Source organism: Dendronephthya gigantea, unplaced genomic scaffold (assembly GCF_004324835.1).
Source record: "Dendronephthya gigantea isolate DGI-Jeju-01 unplaced genomic scaffold, DenGig_1.0 000076F, whole genome shotgun sequence".
NCBI lineage: Eukaryota > Metazoa > Cnidaria > Anthozoa > Malacalcyonacea > Nephtheidae > Dendronephthya > Dendronephthya gigantea.
This window is the reverse complement of record NW_021163086.1, coordinates 1,063,246-1,083,572: the sequence shown is the minus strand read 5'-3', so window position 1 is coordinate 1,083,572 and position 20,327 is coordinate 1,063,246. Positions and strand designations below refer to the sequence as shown.

The 20,327-nt window shown below is 36.2% G+C and overlaps 2 protein-coding genes across 2 annotated transcripts in view; one reads left to right on the top strand and one right to left on the bottom strand.

Annotated features, from left to right (window-relative positions):
• LOC114531890 (arf-GAP with Rho-GAP domain, ANK repeat and PH domain-containing protein 1-like) overlaps positions 1-16,599 on the bottom strand; it is a 33,964-nt gene extending 17,365 nt beyond the window's left edge. Inside the window, exons 1-21 of the mRNA XM_028553488.1 lie at positions 14,931-16,599; positions 14,081-14,250; positions 12,969-13,004; positions 12,455-12,498; positions 11,714-11,789; positions 11,345-11,416; positions 10,314-10,386; positions 9,129-9,181; positions 8,341-8,403; positions 6,822-6,871; positions 6,640-6,688; positions 6,121-6,233; positions 5,398-5,482; positions 4,374-4,434; positions 3,710-3,849; positions 3,332-3,420; positions 2,337-2,430; positions 1,961-2,029; positions 1,232-1,271; positions 847-887; positions 149-182 (exon numbers count right to left, since the gene is read on the bottom strand). Of these exons, the coding sequence (XP_028409289.1) occupies positions 149-182; positions 847-887; positions 1,232-1,271; positions 1,961-2,029; positions 2,337-2,430; positions 3,332-3,420; positions 3,710-3,849; positions 4,374-4,434; positions 5,398-5,482; positions 6,121-6,233; positions 6,640-6,688; positions 6,822-6,871; positions 8,341-8,403; positions 9,129-9,181; positions 10,314-10,386; positions 11,345-11,416; positions 11,714-11,789; positions 12,455-12,498; positions 12,969-13,004; positions 14,081-14,250; positions 14,931-16,401 (2,923 nt within the window). The 5' untranslated portion in view covers positions 16,402-16,599. The remainder of the gene's footprint in view (positions 1-148; positions 183-846; positions 888-1,231; positions 1,272-1,960; positions 2,030-2,336; positions 2,431-3,331; positions 3,421-3,709; positions 3,850-4,373; positions 4,435-5,397; positions 5,483-6,120; positions 6,234-6,639; positions 6,689-6,821; positions 6,872-8,340; positions 8,404-9,128; positions 9,182-10,313; positions 10,387-11,344; positions 11,417-11,713; positions 11,790-12,454; positions 12,499-12,968; positions 13,005-14,080; positions 14,251-14,930) is intronic.
• Positions 16,600-17,943: 1,344 nt separating this feature from the next.
• On the top strand, positions 17,944-19,663 carry LOC114531973. Its single transcript, XM_028553567.1, has one exon. It carries the CDS (start codon positions 18,035-18,037, stop codon positions 19,640-19,642), a length of 1,608 nt encoding a protein of 535 aa, XP_028409368.1. The 5' UTR covers positions 17,944-18,034; the 3' UTR covers positions 19,643-19,663.
• The last annotated feature ends 664 nt before the right edge of the window (positions 19,664-20,327 follow it).

The window sequence follows — 20,327 nt, the reverse complement described above, 5'->3', positions numbered from 1 at the left end:
GTTAGTCCAGTTGATTTGTGAGTTCAGTGACGTCAGTGATCGCGAAGGATAAGATATATCAAAAATATTTATTGGGATTCCTATGCTCATCCTAAAAGAAACGAAAAATCACGTTGCAATACGAGCGAGTAACTACGCAGTTACATACCAGAATTTACCGCTCCATTTTGCATCAGAAATTCCTACGAAATATTGTAATTAAGCACGAGATTAATTTTCATTATTAGTTTTATATACACTAGCTGGCAGTCAAAAAGAACTGCTAAAATGTTCCTATTACTGTATGTAATAGGAATCGTGACGATCAATGTTTTAATATACACTAGCGGACAAAAAGAACTGCTTAGACACAAATTCATAAAGGCTTCACAGACATATTGAATAATTCTTTTATTCCAAGCAATATTTCAATAATGTAATGCAACCTGCCACACCTCCAAGATAGTCAAACAATGGTTTCAGGAAGAGGGAGTGACAGAAATGGATTGGTCTGCACAGTCAAATACGTTAACCCTATTAAAAATCTGTGGGACAATATCAAAAGGATAGTGCAAGAGATGAGTTAATTCACAAAGCGTCCATGATTTATGTGTTCCTCTAACTAAGATCACCACCTTAACAGAACGTATGCCATGCCGCAAAGGAGGGTCAACAAAATATTAATATTTCATATAGCTTAGCATGTAATCTAGTCGATATTTACTCGTATATGTTGTTAGAGGGACATGCAGTTACGTTCATTTGAGAGTATTTTTTTCACTTTTTCAGCAGTTCTTTTTGACCGCCAGTGTACAAGGTGTCCCCCAAAAAATGACCCTATAGAAATAATCCTATTGTTGCAATTACCATTTGAAGTTCTTGTTTAGCATCCTCAGCTAATTCGTAGGCTAAAAAAAGTGAACATTTTAGCAATATTTAGAAAACATTGGCCGAATGGCTATGCTTGACATTTTGGTACATGCATCAACCCCAATTAGTAAAATTGGAAAGTTCGGTTGAAATATGTTGAAATAGGCATATTATACGAAAAATATCGCAGCGTGAAGCTAGTAAATTTTGTATAAATTAGTATTAAATTAGTGGTAAGGCTTTGCACGGCCATCTTTTTCAAACTTTGCGGTATTTCGCGACAAAACTTTCAACTTTTACTAATGAAATCTTTTGTACTTTAGTTAGGTTTAGTAGGGAAATTGTCCATTGGGCAGAAATTAGAATAAGCCAAATAACTTACGAGTTCGAGTCTCGGAACCATCGCTTGATATGTATTTGACCTACAATGATAAAGAAATAGTCTTTTGTAAGGTTTCCTGTTACTGAAAACTAAGGATTATTAACCAATTTAATGTGCATTTTTGATCTTCGATGACCGATTCAGACCACAATGAAACAGAATTCAATATGCAAACAGCATATATATATATACCCCCACACACGTAACAACACACAATTTGTAGCATGAACGGTATGCAAACCTATTCTAAACCACGTGCAGTTGGCAATTTCAAGAATTATAAAAAAAGAAGCAGACCCCGAGGAATAAAGCAAGTTTAAAATTCAAGATATCGATAGTACTTGTAATTCCTCATTGTGTTTGAAAGGACTATATATATATGCATAGAGTCTGTTTCAACAAATGGTTTCCAGGTAACAAGCTGTTCTCAGCTTGTTCATTAATTTTTTAAACGGTTTCTGTTGTTCTGTTGTATTTTCAATGCCTGCATGAATACACCTATGCATGGCGAAACTATAGAACTTAGAATTTTTACTGTACTTCCGTTATCACGTTTCTGTTTTTCGCAAATATATCAAACTAAATTTGTATAGTTCATTGTGTTTTATTGTTATCATCAACCAATAGCAAAGCTTGTTCATAAACAGGAAAGTACCGACCCCTCAACTTTGCTTTCGTTAGTTTACGGATATATCTATGCGAAAACTATAACAAACTGCATATACTTACATCGGCGCCACAAAACACCAATTGCATTGTCTTTTCAATATTGTTCGTTCGCACGGAGCGCTTCAACTCCTGCAAAATGTCGAAAAAAATAATTTTTTTCTGTGAAAACACATTACTTGGGTGCAGCTCTTTGGTGAAACATTATATAACCTAGTAAGACATGCGCAGTATACGTATATAGGGCATAATAAAAAATGTCTACAAAAAATTGTTAAATAATTTAGGGAGCTTAACGAAAGTGTGAGGTCGTGCAAATTTCGAGTCATAGACACCTTGCCAACCGCTGGGACAGCTAGGCAAAAAGTATTTACACCGGAGTCCTCAAATATCTTGTTGCGTCAATCAAATCAATTGCCAGTTATTATAATCGTTTTACCTCTCCAAGTTGAACGGCGTCACCATACTTGGCTGAAACATGACGATACATCCGAAGTACATATTTTCTACGAATGAATTCCATCCTTTCCTCACTAATGAAAGAGAATTTAAGCGACGTTGCATTTTTACCAAAGTATAAAATGTTGCATGGAACATAGACTAAAGGCGCTGCGTCATGCATGAAAATCATAAAACCCGCAAAAAATGGGGCTGAATATGCATGGGAATAAAGTAATTCGCAGTCATGGATCTCGCTAGTCGATCAAAATTCTATACACTAACTGACTCCTGGAAGACGATCATAATGGAAAGTTCACCTTATTATGCATACATGCAGAGATATATTCGTTTATAAAATCACGTTAAGAATTCAAGCAATTTCATTGCTGAGAGCCATGGTTTACCGGCAAAAATGGGGAAAACAAAAACTCTTTGCCTCCTTATAATTTGGGGATATTTTCGATTTTATTATTATGTAAAACAAGTCAATTTAACCGTTATCTGTTCAGTAATAGGTACACTCGTCCCAGCGGCTCGTGGACACTTTTTTGTTCTTATGATCTTATCACAAATGATGTCTTCTCATGTCAATTTTGAAAATGACTTCAAAATATTCATAATTGCAAGTTGCAAAATCCTGTGTTTGAAATGGCTAACAGTTTGAAGAATTTTTTGTCATTTATTAATGCTTCTTCGTCTCATCTCTCAGCCATATTAACTGCTACGTTTATGCTATATAGGGGTGGGATTAATTTAATAACATCAAAGTTTCTTCGAAATAGAGGAATTGTCTCGTTCAAACACTGTTGAAGCATAAACAATATCCGACTGGAATGATAAATTTTAAACAACGGTTCAATGTTATCTATTTGCTAATTACACAAAGTACTGAGAATGCTGTATAAATGACGGGCTGTAACGGCTCATGCAAACTTCAATGTAATCAATATGATGGTCATAAGTAGAGTTTCAATATACAGAATATGCACACACCTGGACGATTCAGGAGTGATCCGATCATCGTCAGGAATCCGGAACTGCCAAAACTTGTTTGATTTCTCATTCCCAACTTCTACCATCAGCTGTATAAAGATTAGAATTGAGGATTAGCTTGAGCTCGTTGTTAGGGGGTAACAATGGGCGCTTTCCTTTAAGCGGCCAAAATGGTTAGACCGGTCATATTTTAAATTAAAATAAGAGTATTTCGTAAGATTATAGCGAGCTAGATAGATGTAAATAACGATATACTTGAATGCAGAGTTCTTGAAACACTCTAAAATACCAGTAATCTGTCTGTACCGAAATACAATCGGACCGGTCCGCAAATGTTATTGATATTGCAATTAAGGCAGTAAATTTTTAAAAGCTCACTCTAATCAAATTAGGACTCCAGATTTTTTCGTCCATCAATAATGATCTTGGCTTCGACGAGTGAACACCCAAGTTCCGGTGTACGCCTATACAACGAGCACACACGCATACCACCAGGTTGATTGACGCCCACACTGGATCTGGGTGTGAAAAAGTGAATAAACAAAAGTGAATAAAAGTGAACTATATCATTTAATGCCTTTACACATGGGCTGTATTTAGTGCAATTTATGGTGCAATAATAGAAAAAGAAAGAAACGAGGCACGAACGGGTGCAAAATTATTAAAGCTTGCTCAGACTGTAATTATTCCAATAAACGCCGCTGCGTCTACGGTATATGCGTGTGACGTAACACAAATGGCACATGGTAGTCAATCGACGAGATAATGGAAAAGATATATTTTACATTGAAATTTATTTCATCTTTTCGAAAAATAACCGATAACACGCAGTTATAGGTATACATATGATGCAATATCTTGTTGTTTACCAAAAGTCCACCAGCTATATAGGTGAATTCATGTATAAACTTTTATTGTTCGTTTCAAGTGGTAATGAATGCCATATGCCATATATTAAACCACATATAAATATTTGACCTCGTGGTCCGATATTTTTCGGCAAAAAAGTTCGGTTAATAAGAAGTAAAGTTATGTGCCATACCTCTTTCCCCACAGTCAGCGCACCATCTGTTGCTTGGGTTTTTCCAGACTTTGGTGATTACCTGACATGAAAGTAAATAAATGAATATTCAGAATGAAACGACGAACGCATGTTGTCTTTTTTTTATCAACCAAGCAATCAGTAAATCGAATATTAAAAAGACGAATACATAGTAAATTTTCAGTTAATAAGGCTGTGTGCACATGAGCGTCGTTTTAAAAACGTTTTTAAAAACATTTTTGTCTAGTTGATAGATATGCCCAATATTTAAATCGCCTTCGACTATACGTGTTTGAAACCGTTTTGGCATGAAAACGTTGTCGTGTGCACGTAGTCTTCTAATGCCATTGCAATTTTGATTATCCTCAGGCACACTCATACGACACAGCGGTGCTGATGAGCTGTCAAACGATTGCAGAATACGTATTCAGAAGAAATTATTTAAAGTTATTCAACTGCTTTCTCTTTGATAGCGATACAGAAATGCAAAATAATTGTGAACCATGCAGTGATTAGATTTTCGCGGTGTTCCAATTTCTGCGGTGTTCACTCATGCATATGGTGAATTATCTAGACTACCTAAATATTTAGGTAAACACTGTAAAGAGGAAATAATAAATATTATAATATCCTCTTCGTCTTATACCAAGACCTTCAAATTAAGAAGGTTAATTATAGTTTTTATATATTAATTTTTTCGAATTGTAACTTCATGGCATATTATTCGGCGACCATTAAACCCCAATTAAATGAATGTCGCCTGGGCACGTATAGGAAGTAGCAGGCTATCTTCCCCACGTGACCTTCAACCAATCAAATCAATAGTTAAATAGTTATTAAATCAAAATCTTATTTTTTTCCACATAATCATATTCTAGTCGGATTACGAAATATTCGCCGTAAAGGCAGAAAATAGTGAGTGTAAGCTCTTTTTGCAACATTTACGTCCGAAATTATGTGATTTTACTACAATAAATTCTCTTTCTATCAAATTCGCCTGAAATGCAAGTTTTGGCGTTCTTACCGTTTTATCGCTGAGTGCTAGCTGTATCGCTTTCTCCAAAGCAGCAACCCACGACTTTAATTCCTGTTCCTCGTCACACTGGAAGCTTGGGAACAAAATATAAGTTAAGATCGACTTGTTTGCTTGGGGCAATTTCACCTACCTGTGTAACTACGTATACCTATGTCGTAAAGCAAAATTACCATTCGGTTGCAATTGATGAAGGTGCTCGATATGGTTAACCATGTGGTTCAACCATGACAGACCAAATGTGCTACAGACACTAATCACACTATCAGAATTTACTCTCTGGCAATAATAACTATATACCAAACTAGCAATAGATTACATTTCCCGGCGATGGTTTCGCTCATGCAAATCGGGAAATTGTTCTATCGGATGCAAAAAGGAAAATAATTATCTGCACAATATTTTACATCATATGAAAATGATATGTTCACGACAAACACATCCTGAGATGGCAAATTATTGAGGATATCTATAGTCGTCAGATTTGAATGAAAGAAAAATCATGACAATCAAACGAACTGCTACTATAAGGGAAATGGTGTTTAAACGCATATGGAAAAGGGCATCTAATTTTTCTTGAAAGAAAAACAGCGACGAACAAAGTGAAATGTACAAAGTAGTGAAAGTCAAATGTACTATTGATCACCGAGAAAATGAAAAAAAAACAAGCTCAAGGCATGCTGCATTGCTTTCAAACGAAAATGTAAAACTTACAGATATGTTCTGTGAGGTGTGACCAGTTGCAAGCGATTAGGAGATTTAGGATCCACTTTAACGGAAGCAAGGTTCATATTAATCGTATTGATTGGGCTGGCCACGATGAAATCCTAACCAGAAAATGGAGAGCGAAAGCATTAAAGTGACAGGGAATTGTATACCAAGTAAAAAAAACACTTGAACGCGGAAACGAATTAAAAAAATATCGGCACACAGATCAGCAGTAGCGTAGCCAATCTTATAAAGTCCCGCTGTGCTAATATATTAGTGTTCGTTGACTGCGAATGAAACTGACAATAACATAAAATTTGCATGGCGGGATTAAGTCGTCAGATTGGTCATGTCATGGCTGACAGTACCTATATATAGCTGTTGGACAACCACCACAGCACGAAGGATATCCCCCCCTTCTCTATCCTTTTCACATTGTAAGGTGTCGTGTACCATTGAATATTCGGCTGGCAAGAGTTTAGAAACGGAATGCGGGATGAAAATTTGTAAACAGTAACTACAAACCTCGTAGTTGTGGTAATACGCAAACATTCCGTCTTTCACAGCGACGTATCTATGCGACAAATGTGCGAAAACGAGTTGAAATGCATGCAGTTAAAAAATAATGCATCCATATCAATCTCTTCGTATAATTATACCAATTAAGACGCATTTAGATCTAATATATGTTGTCTTAATATAGAAACCTCTTTTTCCAGTCAGCAACAACATTGTTCCCTTGTTTCTTTAAGAAACCCTAAAATTTAACAAATGGTCATCCTGTGCTACCCGTAACTTTAACAAACTCATTCGTGTCCTGTTTAAGGGCTGGATTCTTCATAATTCGTCAAATTGTTATCGGAAATCTGACATATATATATATATAAAAACCGAATTACGACGAATTATGTCATTGAACACCTTTATTAGATTAGACAATTAAAATTGACGGCTGGTGTTGCTATTTTTTACTGTGGCACATATCACATGCAGGAACTAACCAACTATACGGAAGCCGATGTTTCAAGTCATGCATGATACTGCGAGAGGCCTTTAAGTTCAATTATCATTTCGTCTACCAAAAACTCTATCACATAATTTGCAAATTTGAAACTTAATTTCCAATTCCGCTACATTGAAGGACATATTAACCAATCAGATGCGTGATGTCTACGCTCTAAACCAATCAACGAAGGGTAGCGGTGGAAGCCGAACTTGAACATCGCTATTGACGGAAATATTTGCGTTTTAATTCTTTTACCTCTTTCAAAGGTAGCTTCCACCGTAGTTCAGTGGTAAATATAAGCATTGCTAACGAATCGCAGAGGAGTACAGGTTTGTTCCAGCACAGTTTTTCGATAAATCGTACAAAACGTTCGTATAATGTACCATGCGAAGTCAATAGGAATTACTTGACTATGTAACGTATCACAAATCACAATGCGAAAAGAGGTATACAAGTTTAATGAGAAAGCATGCCAGTTGGAGTTCTTTTAAAACAGTTTGAACATATAATCGTGAATAGCGATCTCATTTTTAAAATTTCTTTCAATTTTTTTTAAAGAATCATCCAAACCCAAATTTAAAGCCGGAAAACTAATAATATCAGTATATAAGGCCCGTATCAGATGTCGAACTTTTCATGTGCCGAATCGAATGCAAATGAACCGAAACATTGGGTTCGGCATAATTAAAAAGAACGGTTCTAGTAAAAGCACTTAAAACATTGTTATGCATGCATTATAATAATCTTTCGGTCTAATTTCTTTTCCGAACAATATTTTGTTGCCCTGAATTTAGCAATGCTGAGTTGAAGGGTACTTCATGCATGCACGTATCTTCTAGTTTGCCATGTGTCAATAAAGACGCCTCGTCAGAAATTTTATTCGACATTTTTTAAAATATTCTCGTCTCAGTAGCGACTTTTTTATCCTTTCCGAAGCGAGCTTCCTGAATAAATTAACGAAACCTAGTTCAATTGCGGTATTTCCCTGCATAACTCCCTAGAATTTTTTTCAAAATCAATATTATGGAAATTGGATGGATGATACTTGGAAATAGTATGGGGATTTATGATATCCATACTAAACGCCATTTCTTTACTTTGGATGGATATAGTAGCTACATGCATGGAAACAACATGGTGTATATAAATAGCATATATTCTAAATAAATAGAAATATATATCTATAGTATGGATTTTCAGTGTCTTTTGCACGCTTTTACCTTCTTATCCGGTTCAAACATATCACCTCCAGGATTTTGAGATACATTGGTCTCATCTTCTTTCTGTACAAACATATGCAAGCATAAACGGTCATTACAAATGCTATGTCACTTTTTTGGTCACTTCCTAGTTCCTTGCTTCTATATTGCGTAAGCAAGACACATTGTCTGTGATCATTGAAAGGTAAAATCCTTTGTGTAAATAATAAATCCCCATCAAATGGCTGCCAATTGAAACCACGTTTTCAGCTTAGTTGTTTTATTATCGTGTTGTTATGTCTGATATTTTGGATACATACATGGGGCATTCATTTAAGGAAGTTTCAAGGAAGTTGCGAATTTCGAGTTGTAGCCTAAGTTGGCAGCCAATCTAGTTTCCAGGATCAAATATTTCAATTTGGCCGAGAAATCGCTGTGGAAATATTACTGTTACCATGGTTTTTTCTCGACCAGAATTTATATTTAAAAAAAAAAGAAAAGAAACAAGATTTTTGCACACCGAAGTCATAGATTGGCATAATGTAACTGAGACACAAGTGATTAAAGACGTTTGAACAAAAAATTGGACTTTCGGATCTGAGAAAGTGATTTGCCTCTGACAAACCGGAGTTTATATCTCTTTCTTTGTCATTTGAACAGCGATAAAACGCACAGGAGATAAAACATTATTATATATGTATATATAGTTGCTGGAAAAGTAGGCTATATTGAATATACATGCCAGGACACCCTGCCAAGGATATCCATTCGCATACACAGCACGGATAGTAATATTTTAAGCCACTTACCCGGACCTGAATAATGGCACTCATTAGGATCTGCGCCCATACTTGAATCGCATCTAGAGATATCAAGACAGAAATATTGACGCCGTTTGAGTGTCGAACTTCCTTGTTTAAACTTTCGATTTTATAACAATGACAGTTATAAAAGGAATAGAGGCTCTTTCTCCTCAAAACGTGGCATGTGACATGCAGTTACGCTTTCAATTTTCTCTCTCAATTATAATTAAAAGTCAAAGTGATAATATACATATTTTGCAGAAGTTTACTAAATTTTCAGAGGATGGTTTTTTCCTATCCAATGTTTGAGAGAATAAAAATCTCCTAAAGTTGCAGAACTATTCAATAAGAGATGTTCATTGCATCTCGTGTATCGACTACACCAAAATACGATCTCTCCCAAGACTTACCAGTCTAATAAAAACTATATAAAAATATGCCGTAGTTATCATAACAACCAACTTAATGTTACTCATATTAAGTTTAACTTATTTGTTTGAGCTCATTCGAGTAAACTTTCATGATGAGCATGGCTTAAGTGAACCGAAATATTATGTTATTTTAACATCATTATTGGAAATCTCAGTTGAAAGATTCTACATTGCCTGTATGTTGTTGTCAAAATGGAGTCGGAATATAGATCCCCCTTATATAAGATTCCATGTAAATGAACCAACTTTAAACCCCATAATCATGAAATGCGGTTAACTATACTTCGAACAAGTGATTTGAAATGTTAATTTATATACGAGCTAAAGAGATCTGTTGAAAAATATCAATATCAGATTCCACCCCGTTCTGTATCCAAGATGGTGGACAGCGTATACAAATCAGTGAGCTCGCTGATACAAAAAGAAGCTTATTCTGGGGGGGCTGCATATTCATATATTCATCTTAATGATATTATGCCCGACTAATTTCTTTTGTTTGCTATTGTTTCAACGGTTATACGAACATGAATATAATGAAGATACACTAACATTTTATGCCTAAATTTCATATCTATCTGTAAACGTATAAAACTATCCGTAAACGTATAATCCCTTTTGGCTTGTATATACGTTTATGTGGAAAAATGGCAAAAAGTTTCTTCTAAATCCATGATTATTGCTTCGGTACGTTACTATTCTCCAGTTATAGAGCTTAATCACATGCCATCTAACAGTAAAACAATACAAAACAATCACCCACCCATTTCTTCTATTCCTAACGCAAACATGTAAGTTCTTCCAGCACAGGCAAGATCAAACCTGGAACGTTTCGTCTGCAAAAATAAATCAATCTATGATTAGTACATGAAATAATGCAGATACACAATGTAAGAATGTGTCTTTCTTTCGACAAAAAGATTCCAAAATATACAAATTTCCTGTGCATCAAAACGAATTAATTATATTAATAATTATACGTTGCTTATATTGATAAATGGACAAACGTTTCTTTGTGAGAATGCATAAAAAATTCCTGTAAAGGCATTTTGTCCGAAATTCCTAGATATTTTTATCAGGCTTTGCAGATCGATTTAGGTGTATAGCATTAGGGTGGCCTTACAAAAAATATATAAAAAATCTTTTCATGGCACATTATTTTACAAGCGAGTTATTTGAGTGAAAAACAAGTTATTGGAATCTTTAATTATATCCGATAGTAACCAAGAAGAGACACAATCAATGGTCTAAAAATCACGTCTCCACGTGCGCCACACGTGATAAAGTTGAAGCCGTGTCGAAGCCAAGTATATCGACGGTCGAGGTGTTAAATGATGATAAAAACATTATTCATCTTTGCTTAGGACGTAAACGAGAACTATTTTAAAACTTTCTTGGACTGCCCAAAGTTTAGTACAAGGTTTCAAGTGATTAAATATCAGCTTATTACAAATTATTACAAATATCAACAATTTACAATTGCTAATATTGCGCGAGAGGCGAGGGTCAGGGGAAGGCTGAAGGCCCACATATAGTGGGCAGAATTTGCACCTGGGCAAATTTTGTTGAAATAGCCGTAGCTCCCCAAAATGCGGCAAAACGCCGTCTAATCTAGTAAAACAGCCCCCATGCTAATTTATACCAAATTGTTTGCTTTTGCTTTTCACTTTCACTAACTAGCATGCATGACAAAAAACATTTAATCGACTAAAATATATGTTCTCTCTAAAATATAGCATGCAAGCTCTTAATTTAAGCCGTGCCTTGTACAAACTCTATAGGGATCATACTCACGTCTTCTGTAACAATCCGTACTTCCTTCATTATTGCCACGCCTACTCTTTGTAGTGTTTCGTGGGTATGATCCTGTACGAAAAAATCAGAATGTAGTTTACGCATTATGATTGGTCAATTGCCGTGACCTAAGGAATCACGTCAGCATATGTTAATATTATACGAAATGACGCATTTTGTATTGTCTTCTGTAGTTTGAACAATATTTTTCTTTTTATCGTGCATACTGACGTTATCCCTGTTAATATGGAATAGTTTATTATTATTGATTGTTATTATTGAAAACTAACGGCTAAATGTTACATATTTGTTATATAACCACATCCGGCATATGGACTCCTTATAGACGAGATTTGTCGACTCACATACCTTGTCCTTATAATAACGAAGTTCGTTTCCATCGAACACCACCCATCTTTTTTTCCAGCCCTTGTTGTTTTGTTGCCTTCATAAAAGACAAAAAGACATACATTGGCTGCTTAATCTTAACCTAAGTCCTCACCATTATTATCGTATCTTATACATAAAAAACAATTTGGGGAAGCTAAAATATCAGAAAGTCAGAACGATGAGTAAATAATGTCAGCAATAGGAATGAGGAGAAGGACCCGAAATGTCCCGAACAGAGGGGAAGGAGGGGAGAGAGGGTTAAGATGCATAAATGAGTTATTCGCTAAGGACATGCTCCTGACTTGCCTCGCATGCAAGTTTTGCAAAATTTTAACTATAAGCACAGCAACAAGGAGGAGTTTCGTTATAAGGCCAGGCTATCTCGCGCTTTTATTTTAGCCAATCAGCGCTCAGAAAGGGTTGTCCCAATAGAAATGCATTTCTCGGTATTTAACCGATTATACCTTTCGTTTTTCATTATGAAACTTGTCAAAATTTTATAATTATGTTTAATTACGAGAACTATAGCTCTGACAACTATTTGACAATTAGTTCCAGTCCAGATCACCTGGAAACTAGTCGGTAAATTTGTTTATATTTTTCAGGCTAAGCCATTGAATTTATATGAAATAGTCAATATTTATGCAGTCTTATTGGATTCCTCCTTGTTGAACACGGCTTGAGAAACGATTATAGCATATGAAAAACGCCATGGCTTACCCCCCTTGCTTGAATAAATACCCCTCCTTCGTTGAATGGCGAGCCTACAGGGATAAGAGAAAAATCGTTGCATTGAATATTATATATTTAATCATAAATAGTGTACTTAGACTTCCAACGAAAACTGCGTTTGGGCTCTATTTTCTAATTTACTTGCATATGGCTTTCGTCCGATACGGAAATGGGATTGGTCAGAATAGAGAAACAATAGAACTTTTAAAAAAAATGCATAATTGTGCCATCAATTATGCATTCTTTTTAAACTTGATGCAATTAACAAACGAGCTCTTTCAATATAGCGGAAATTTTCCTAGAGTATGGAAACCTTGCACTCTGTATAGTTATGTTAGACCGGGTTGAATCTAGCCCATAGACCCGCGAACAGGGGGAGAGCTGCCTTTCTCTCTCAAATATGTCAAGTGGTTTCAGTTTAGACCCAGTACATCGTTCGATTCGGAAATGGTAAATAACAACTGTTGATGAATATATGTCCTTTTCACCAAGGCATACTCACCTGGATAACACTCATAGGTCTAGGTAGCTTGACGGTCTGCAAGAGATGAGAGTATCTAAATAATCCAAATCTGGCTTGGAAAATGCTCTAGCCTCTATAGTCGACACTTTGCACGAAAAATGCACGATTACACCTTATATCAGCTTAAAGTAATGTCCCTCATTATCAATTGTTGGTACATTATATTGTACAAGGTGTCTCAACATGGAACTTTCAACATGCTCTAATACATGTGGTATATATAAAGGCTAGAAATTTCTAAATTATCGTGTGTTAAAATGCCGGTCGAAAATCACTAGTTGTTTGGCGAATACACGAATCAACTTCATAATAAATTCAAATTTGCTCCTTTTTATTCACCTATACATTCGATCATTTTTTTGTGTATAATTGCCCTGGCCTTTCATAATAAGTATAAGAATTTTTTTTTCGCTTCGTCTTTTGTGAGACACCCTGTAGTCGTATTATCGTTTTGAGCATTTTTGCAATAGTTGAGAAAGTCCCAATCTGGCGTTCTGTAGCCTTCACACAACCAATCTCTGATTATAATTTATGCAGGTTTTGCGTCGAGATTTGATTAGCGAAATCCCAGGTTTAATTGCACTAAATTCAATCACGCACAGTATCATCGTATCGTGCACGCATCCGATCATGAATCCGAATATGAATCCGAATAACATGGCCGATGGGATTATCATTTATAAACCAACATGGTAATTTTCATATAAATAATTCAATAACATTTATTATTAGATCTATTGTGGTGTTTTTTTTTGTGTTAAATAAAAGGAAAAGAATATTTTCATTTTCAAAGGAAAAGAATATTTTCATTTAGTGAATTATGAAATATGTTCAACTCAGCTTTGCCTTGTAGAATGGACCTTCTTTTGCTTCATGAAAATATTCTCACCATTGCACTCATTATAAACATTCATTATTATAATATCAATTACTCTGTATTTGATTTGTGCACACAATTGCCAATCTATTAATTGTTGGCAATTAAATTGAACCATTCATACCAGCTCAAAAAGAATTTGTACAACTGGCTCTATTAAACTGGCCAGTTATTTCAACCCATTACATTAACATAGAAAACATTGTAAACATACTTCGTATTGTGATGAAACTCCAGGTGTCTCGTATTCATTATTTTGCATTATTGAAGCTTTATCAACTTCTTCATAAGTAGATGAAACAGATATTTTTCTCTCCGGCATTTCTTCTCTGTCGCTTCCTGACAAATCATCCTCAGTGCAGCTACCTCCATCGTTACCAGGGTCTACACAGATTTAAGAATACATCATGGAATAGAAAATGTCTACTACACATTTAAAAACTATATTCATAACTGAATTATTTAAAGCCTCAGTCAAACAAAGTATACATTTTACAGGCAAAAACATGTAGGTTATGCAAAATTTGGATTATTAGAATTTTAACAAAGATGTGATATGTATCAAAATGCAATGAAATTGTTCAATGGGATTATTTGTGAGAGAATTTTGTTCTTTTTTGCAATAAGCAGAGCCTTCTAGGGAAGATGGGACAGAACTCAAAATAGCCCCAGAATGTACTTTGATTCCAATTGTTGAGAAAATCAGAAAAAAGCTATTCAAACATGAAAATTAACAACAGCAGCCCAGCATCTGTGGGAACTTCATCAACAAGTCAAAAATCTTTGCTGAAATGTCAAAAGTGAAAATCTTTTTTCTGTTATTTTTCTAATCATACAGACATCACCAGAACAATGTTTCTCAGGTAAAAATGTTTTAGTCCTTTTTGACAACTTTAACCACAAAACAAGGCAAAACCCTCTCATTAACATATTCAAAGAGCCTACAATTGCTAGGTGATTCACAAACATGCTAACAGGGAAGGAATGTAATTAAAACAAGGTTGGTTAATTCGTGATTGCTTATTTATTGTATGCCATGGTACATTTAATTATCTATGCTTTACCTGCAACAACATCATAGACATAATCCTGTTCTGGTATACTAGGTTTGCGTTTCTTATCTGACAAAGTCCTACTTCTTGGCACTGGCTTTGGTTTTTTACTCTTCTCAGGTCCTAAAAATTCAGGCCCAGACACGGTATGCTTCACAGGTGCTTTCTTGAAACTTTCTGCATTGTCATATAAATTGGCATCAGTTTGGACCTCAGCAGTTGGTACACGATTAAAAACTGATCTCTTCTCATCTGCTGTTTGAGGCCTTTCTGCACTCTCTGAAATGGGATTTGGGGTGATCTGATTCTCATAAATGACATCGCTCTTTGTTTTTATAGTCTGCTCCATACTGCCTATGCTTCTCCGTGGCTCAGGAACAAATTGAGGCTGTTCGTTCGGTGCAACAAACATTGACATAGGTTTAACATTGCGACGTGGTGGTTTTGCAGGTGGTGTTTTCTTTTTCGGTGGCTGAGTGGTTATGGTGCCTAATGATTCACTCTCACAAACAGTAGTTGGTGCTGTTGCTACTTTATCAGTTATGGCTGAGCCTGATTTTTTTGTTTCTTGACTTATGTCATCACTAAGATCAGAACGAGGTGGGATTGGAGGGGGCCCAGATGAACCTCCACCACTGCAATTTGGCTGTTCAAGCATTTGGTTATGCTGGCTACTTTCCTCCTCATTATTAATATTGACCTTATCAGTGGAGGGTATATCCAAGTTTGCATTATTATCAAATGCATCTATGTGGTCACTTTTATGTGTCTCACTGATGGGTGGGCTTTTAGGCTGGGGTTCCCCTTCACTTGCCTCCCAAATAGGTTCATAAGCCTCTAGATTGTCAGGTGAAAGGATTGGCGGGAGAGTTTCAATATTTGTTCTTTCATGTACTGTACTCCCACCATTACTAGTGCTCTCAATAGGCTTTACCTCCTTAATTTGCGAGTCAGCAGTTGTGGGCTTGGACACACCGAACCTCAATTCATCGTGACCATCTCCAGATACATTCGAATTACCTTCGACGTCTATTATGGCGTTGTCGTTATTTACTTCCTGTTCGGCCATATTTCTCGGTGGTGGATATGGCCTTGGTTTTTTAACCTTTTTCGGAGGCAATGATGGAGGAAGTTCTAAATTGGCAGGAGATTGAACGTCAACATTAAAATTAGCGCGCTGTTCTCCTGCTTTACTTGACGCGTCTGAGTTCTTCTCTGGCTTCGCGAGATCTTGTGATGATAGGCCCCACTTATCTGCAAGTTTCTGACACGAAACAAGCAGTCGCTTTCGGTGTCCGATTTTCACGACCCCTAGCTTATCCAGCACCGTTTCATCAATGCTTGAACACTCTAGAGGTAATTCAAAGCCGTTTTCGAGTAACACGTCGCGGTATTGCGGCAGCTTTACTTCGTTTGTAAGCCATTCCGTAAGATCAAAAGACTCGTCTCCATCTTGCTTCCTGGTATTAGATTCATTCATCATATTCCTTGAGGCGGAAAAAATATTTAGCTATGGAATTCATAGCCAATGCTATATTTGAGGATAAACATCGTGTTGACTTTTATTGTTTATATACTAAACGTCTCGTTGTATAAAAGCCACATTTGTTACATCACATGCATACTTAAAGTCGCAAAAACAGTACAATAACAACACACGGCAATATACAGATATAGTATGATCGCGCAAACTGGTGAGACTAGTGCCCAATGGTAAAGGGTATTATTAATCCCGATCGGAAATCATGAATAGATTATGTAAAAAAAGGTTTTGCCTAATTTAAATGTCTGTTTCAACTTTTCGTTGTAACTACATCGTCTTCAGAGACTACCGTTGTATTGCGTTAAGCAGTCAAAGACTGGTTAGACTGCCCATGCAAGATCGCGCAATGAAAAGGAGTCTTTCACAACATATTCAATGGTATATAAAGAATCTTTTAGACGTTGGCACATGTAAACTATTTGCAAAGTGTAAAATGGGTGATACTTATTAGCATTAAAAATATCTATTAAAATTACTGAGTGATATTGTAGAACTGTAGGCGTATGACAATAATCAAAAGCAATTTTCGCATGGCAAAAGCCAAAATGTCGAATCTGTAAACTTCACTAGCTGACGAAGGTACTATATGTGACGATGGCATTCCATTTTGGGGTTGGGGCACAGTCGCCGCGCCATCGCTTTTCCCAGCTTCGTTGCGGGAAAGTTTTCCGGTCAATCTAATAGGCAACTTGCATGTTAGCGAAGCATCATGGGAAAAGTGGTAACCTTCACTTGCGCGCGAAATGGCCGTCGAGGAGCGAGCATTTGGCGTGTGAGAAATATCGCTTATTTTTAACACTTTTTTCATAGCGTTTGAAAGTTTTAAAACTAGGGATATCTTTGCGATGCTATAAAGTTTGTTTTGGCATAAGTACAGCGAAATCGAACCAAAATTGGATAAGAAAACTACTGTAGAAGTACCGCGGAAGGGACGATGTGGTCATAAATACATTCCGAGAGGAAGATTCTTCCGAACATTTCAAGGTGAGTACGCTTAGTGAACATCGGATCACTCGTCATTTTGACCTACAAATATGTGCGTTTTGTTTCTCGATGTGTATTTTGTATTTTGACAACGATCGAGTGTTTTCTCGGTATTTTTTCGCTTGTTGAAATCCACTAAACTCGTTGCAAAATGTCTGCCGATCGTTCGATCAGCATGGCGCTCAAACACGATGTTTTTAAAGGACCTTGAAACGTTTTGGCGCGAACTAAAAGCAGTTCAAACCGGTTTTTTCTGCCCTGACTCCGTTAAATCGTAAAAACGCCAAAGATAAAACATTTTGCCTCTGTTGTCGTCGATTTTTTTGCTTCCTTTGTTGTGGTCGGTTTATTTCCTGTTAAAATAAACAAGTAGGTTTTTATTTAAACAATAGGCTGTAAATAGTTAATATAAAGCACTTTTAAACGAGGTTTTAAATTTGCATAGTTAGTAGAATATAATATAGTCAATTTTTAAAATTTAGTTGTATTAATTTTAGGTTTTTAATAATCCTCAGGCAGGCCCTGAGGATTAAATTTGTATATAGTAAAATAATAATTCTAAGTATAAATTTAAATAATATAAATTTTTATGGATATTGAGCCGAGTACTTCATTGGGGGCAGATAAAGATTTGGCAGCATTGGCAGATGGTTGGACAAAGAGCTTAAAGTTTATTCCTGGATTCTCATACAAAAATTTGGAAGACCATTTAGTACTAGAAGCAAAAAAAACACCTGATGGCAAACCTGCTGAGGCATTTAAACACAAGAAAAGTGGTTACAAACTATTTAAAGCTGGTTATATAAGGCACTTTATGGTGAAACCTAATATAAAGAAAGGAGATGATATCCATTTTCTTGTGCGTTGCCATGTAAATGCAGAAATGAAGAAAAAGCAGTACCTTGTTTATGTCCACCTTCATCAACATTCAGGAGATGTTGCCTATGCAAAATGCTGTTGCCCTGCTGGTGCTGGTGGCTGTTGCAAACATGTGGCAGCTACATTGTATCAGCTTATTGATTACATAGAACTTGGACTCTCAGATGTACCAGATGATAAAACTTGCACTCAGGAGTTACAAAAATGGCATATCCCTAGAAAGAACACTACACAAGAAGCCCTGCTCTTTGAGGACCTGATTTTCCCCCAGGATTCGTATGATAAGGACAGAAAAGGACGTAAACGCCCAGTGCCAGAAGGGAAGAGGGAGGACTACTGTTCAACAAGAGAGAAGGTTTCAAAGGAGGATTTGGAGAGGCTTAAAACTAGCTTGGAAAATGCAGGAAGTACTTGTCATTTGGTTGGTGTCCTAGGCAATACTAATTGTGAACCTTGTGAATTTACTGCAAATGAATTGCCATCTAGACAGCGCATAATAAAGGCAGGGGAAGTGGGTGACAAACTGGACCAAACATCTATCAGAACCAGTATTCTACAAAAATTAACTCAGAATTTAGATTGTACTTATGTTCCAGACAAAGGTTGTGAAAAATATATTATGGAGAAATTGTTTGTTGATAATGAGAGGTGCCAAGAGATTGAGAAGAACACAAGGAAGCAAAATGAATGTGAAGAGTGGTATAACCAGAGAAAATGTCGGTTAACTTCATCATTATTTGGTAGTGTAGTTAAGAGGAGAAAAACAATCTATCCAAAGACTATTGTGAACAAGATCACTAAGCCAAGTCAAATAAAGAATGCAAGTTGTCAGTGGGGAATTGAGAATGAAAAGAAAGCATTGCTAAAATACCATGAATATAAAGATGAGACCAACAAGCATGTGGCTCTTTGCTCTGCCTGTGGTTTAGTGGTCAACCCAATGTGGCCATGGCTTGGTGCTAGTCCGGATGCACTTGTGTTGGATGAAAGTGAGGAGTCCATGTATGGGGCTGTGGAGGTGAAATGCCCTGCATCTAAATCTGGGATGAGTATCATCAATGCATGCAGTGACAAATCATTTTGTTTGGAGGTAGTTAATGGAAAGCCATGCCTGAAGAAGAGTCATATTTATTATCATCAAGTGCAAGGCATTATGGCTATTTGCCAGTTGTTTTTTGTAGACTTTGTTGTGTATACTGTGAGTGATCTTCATGTCGAAAGAATTTATTTTAGTAGAGTTCAATGGGAAAACCATACTTTACCTGAACTAACAACTTTTTATTTTAATTATCTGTTGCCAGATACTGTTACTGTGTAATTGCAATATGTTCACTGAACATACTTTAACTAGTAGACACAATAGTATCTGTATATACTTAATTAAGTTGAATAATTAGAAAAAACACTGAACAGTCTAGAGACTGTCATATAACATAGAATTCATTCTTCATGCAGTTGAATTAATGGCCTGAAAAACAGAGTTAAATATGAACATATGACCCAGATTTTGTTCAAGTCTGAAGCCATAGAAATTGGCAAGTGATGTTGGAGAATGCGAAAGCTTTTAATTCTTTGAATAGCCCTTTCAACATGTATTCTGTGCTTAGCAATTCTCCTTGTTTTAATCTCATCTTGTTTTGAAAGCTGTACTTGCTCACCAAGAAAAGGTGGAATATTCAAGGACACACCTGGTGGTAGATCATTCTCAATTTCAAAGCCTCTATCTGCCATCACTTCATCACCTGATTCTAATAATTTTAAGATTCCACAATCATTTGTCAATTGTTTGTCAGACGTATTACCAGCATAGAGTTCTGAAACAAATATCAAGTCTCCTCTTGGTGCAATGCCAATTAAGCCTTTGCCAGTGTTGTGGTGTTTGTATGTTGAAAAGGTTGCACTTTGGCTTCTTGGTTGAGAAGGTGTATCAATAAATAACTCTGTGCAGTCAATTATGACCCTTGTGTATGGATAACTCTCCCTGAAACTCGGTGGTGAGGTTT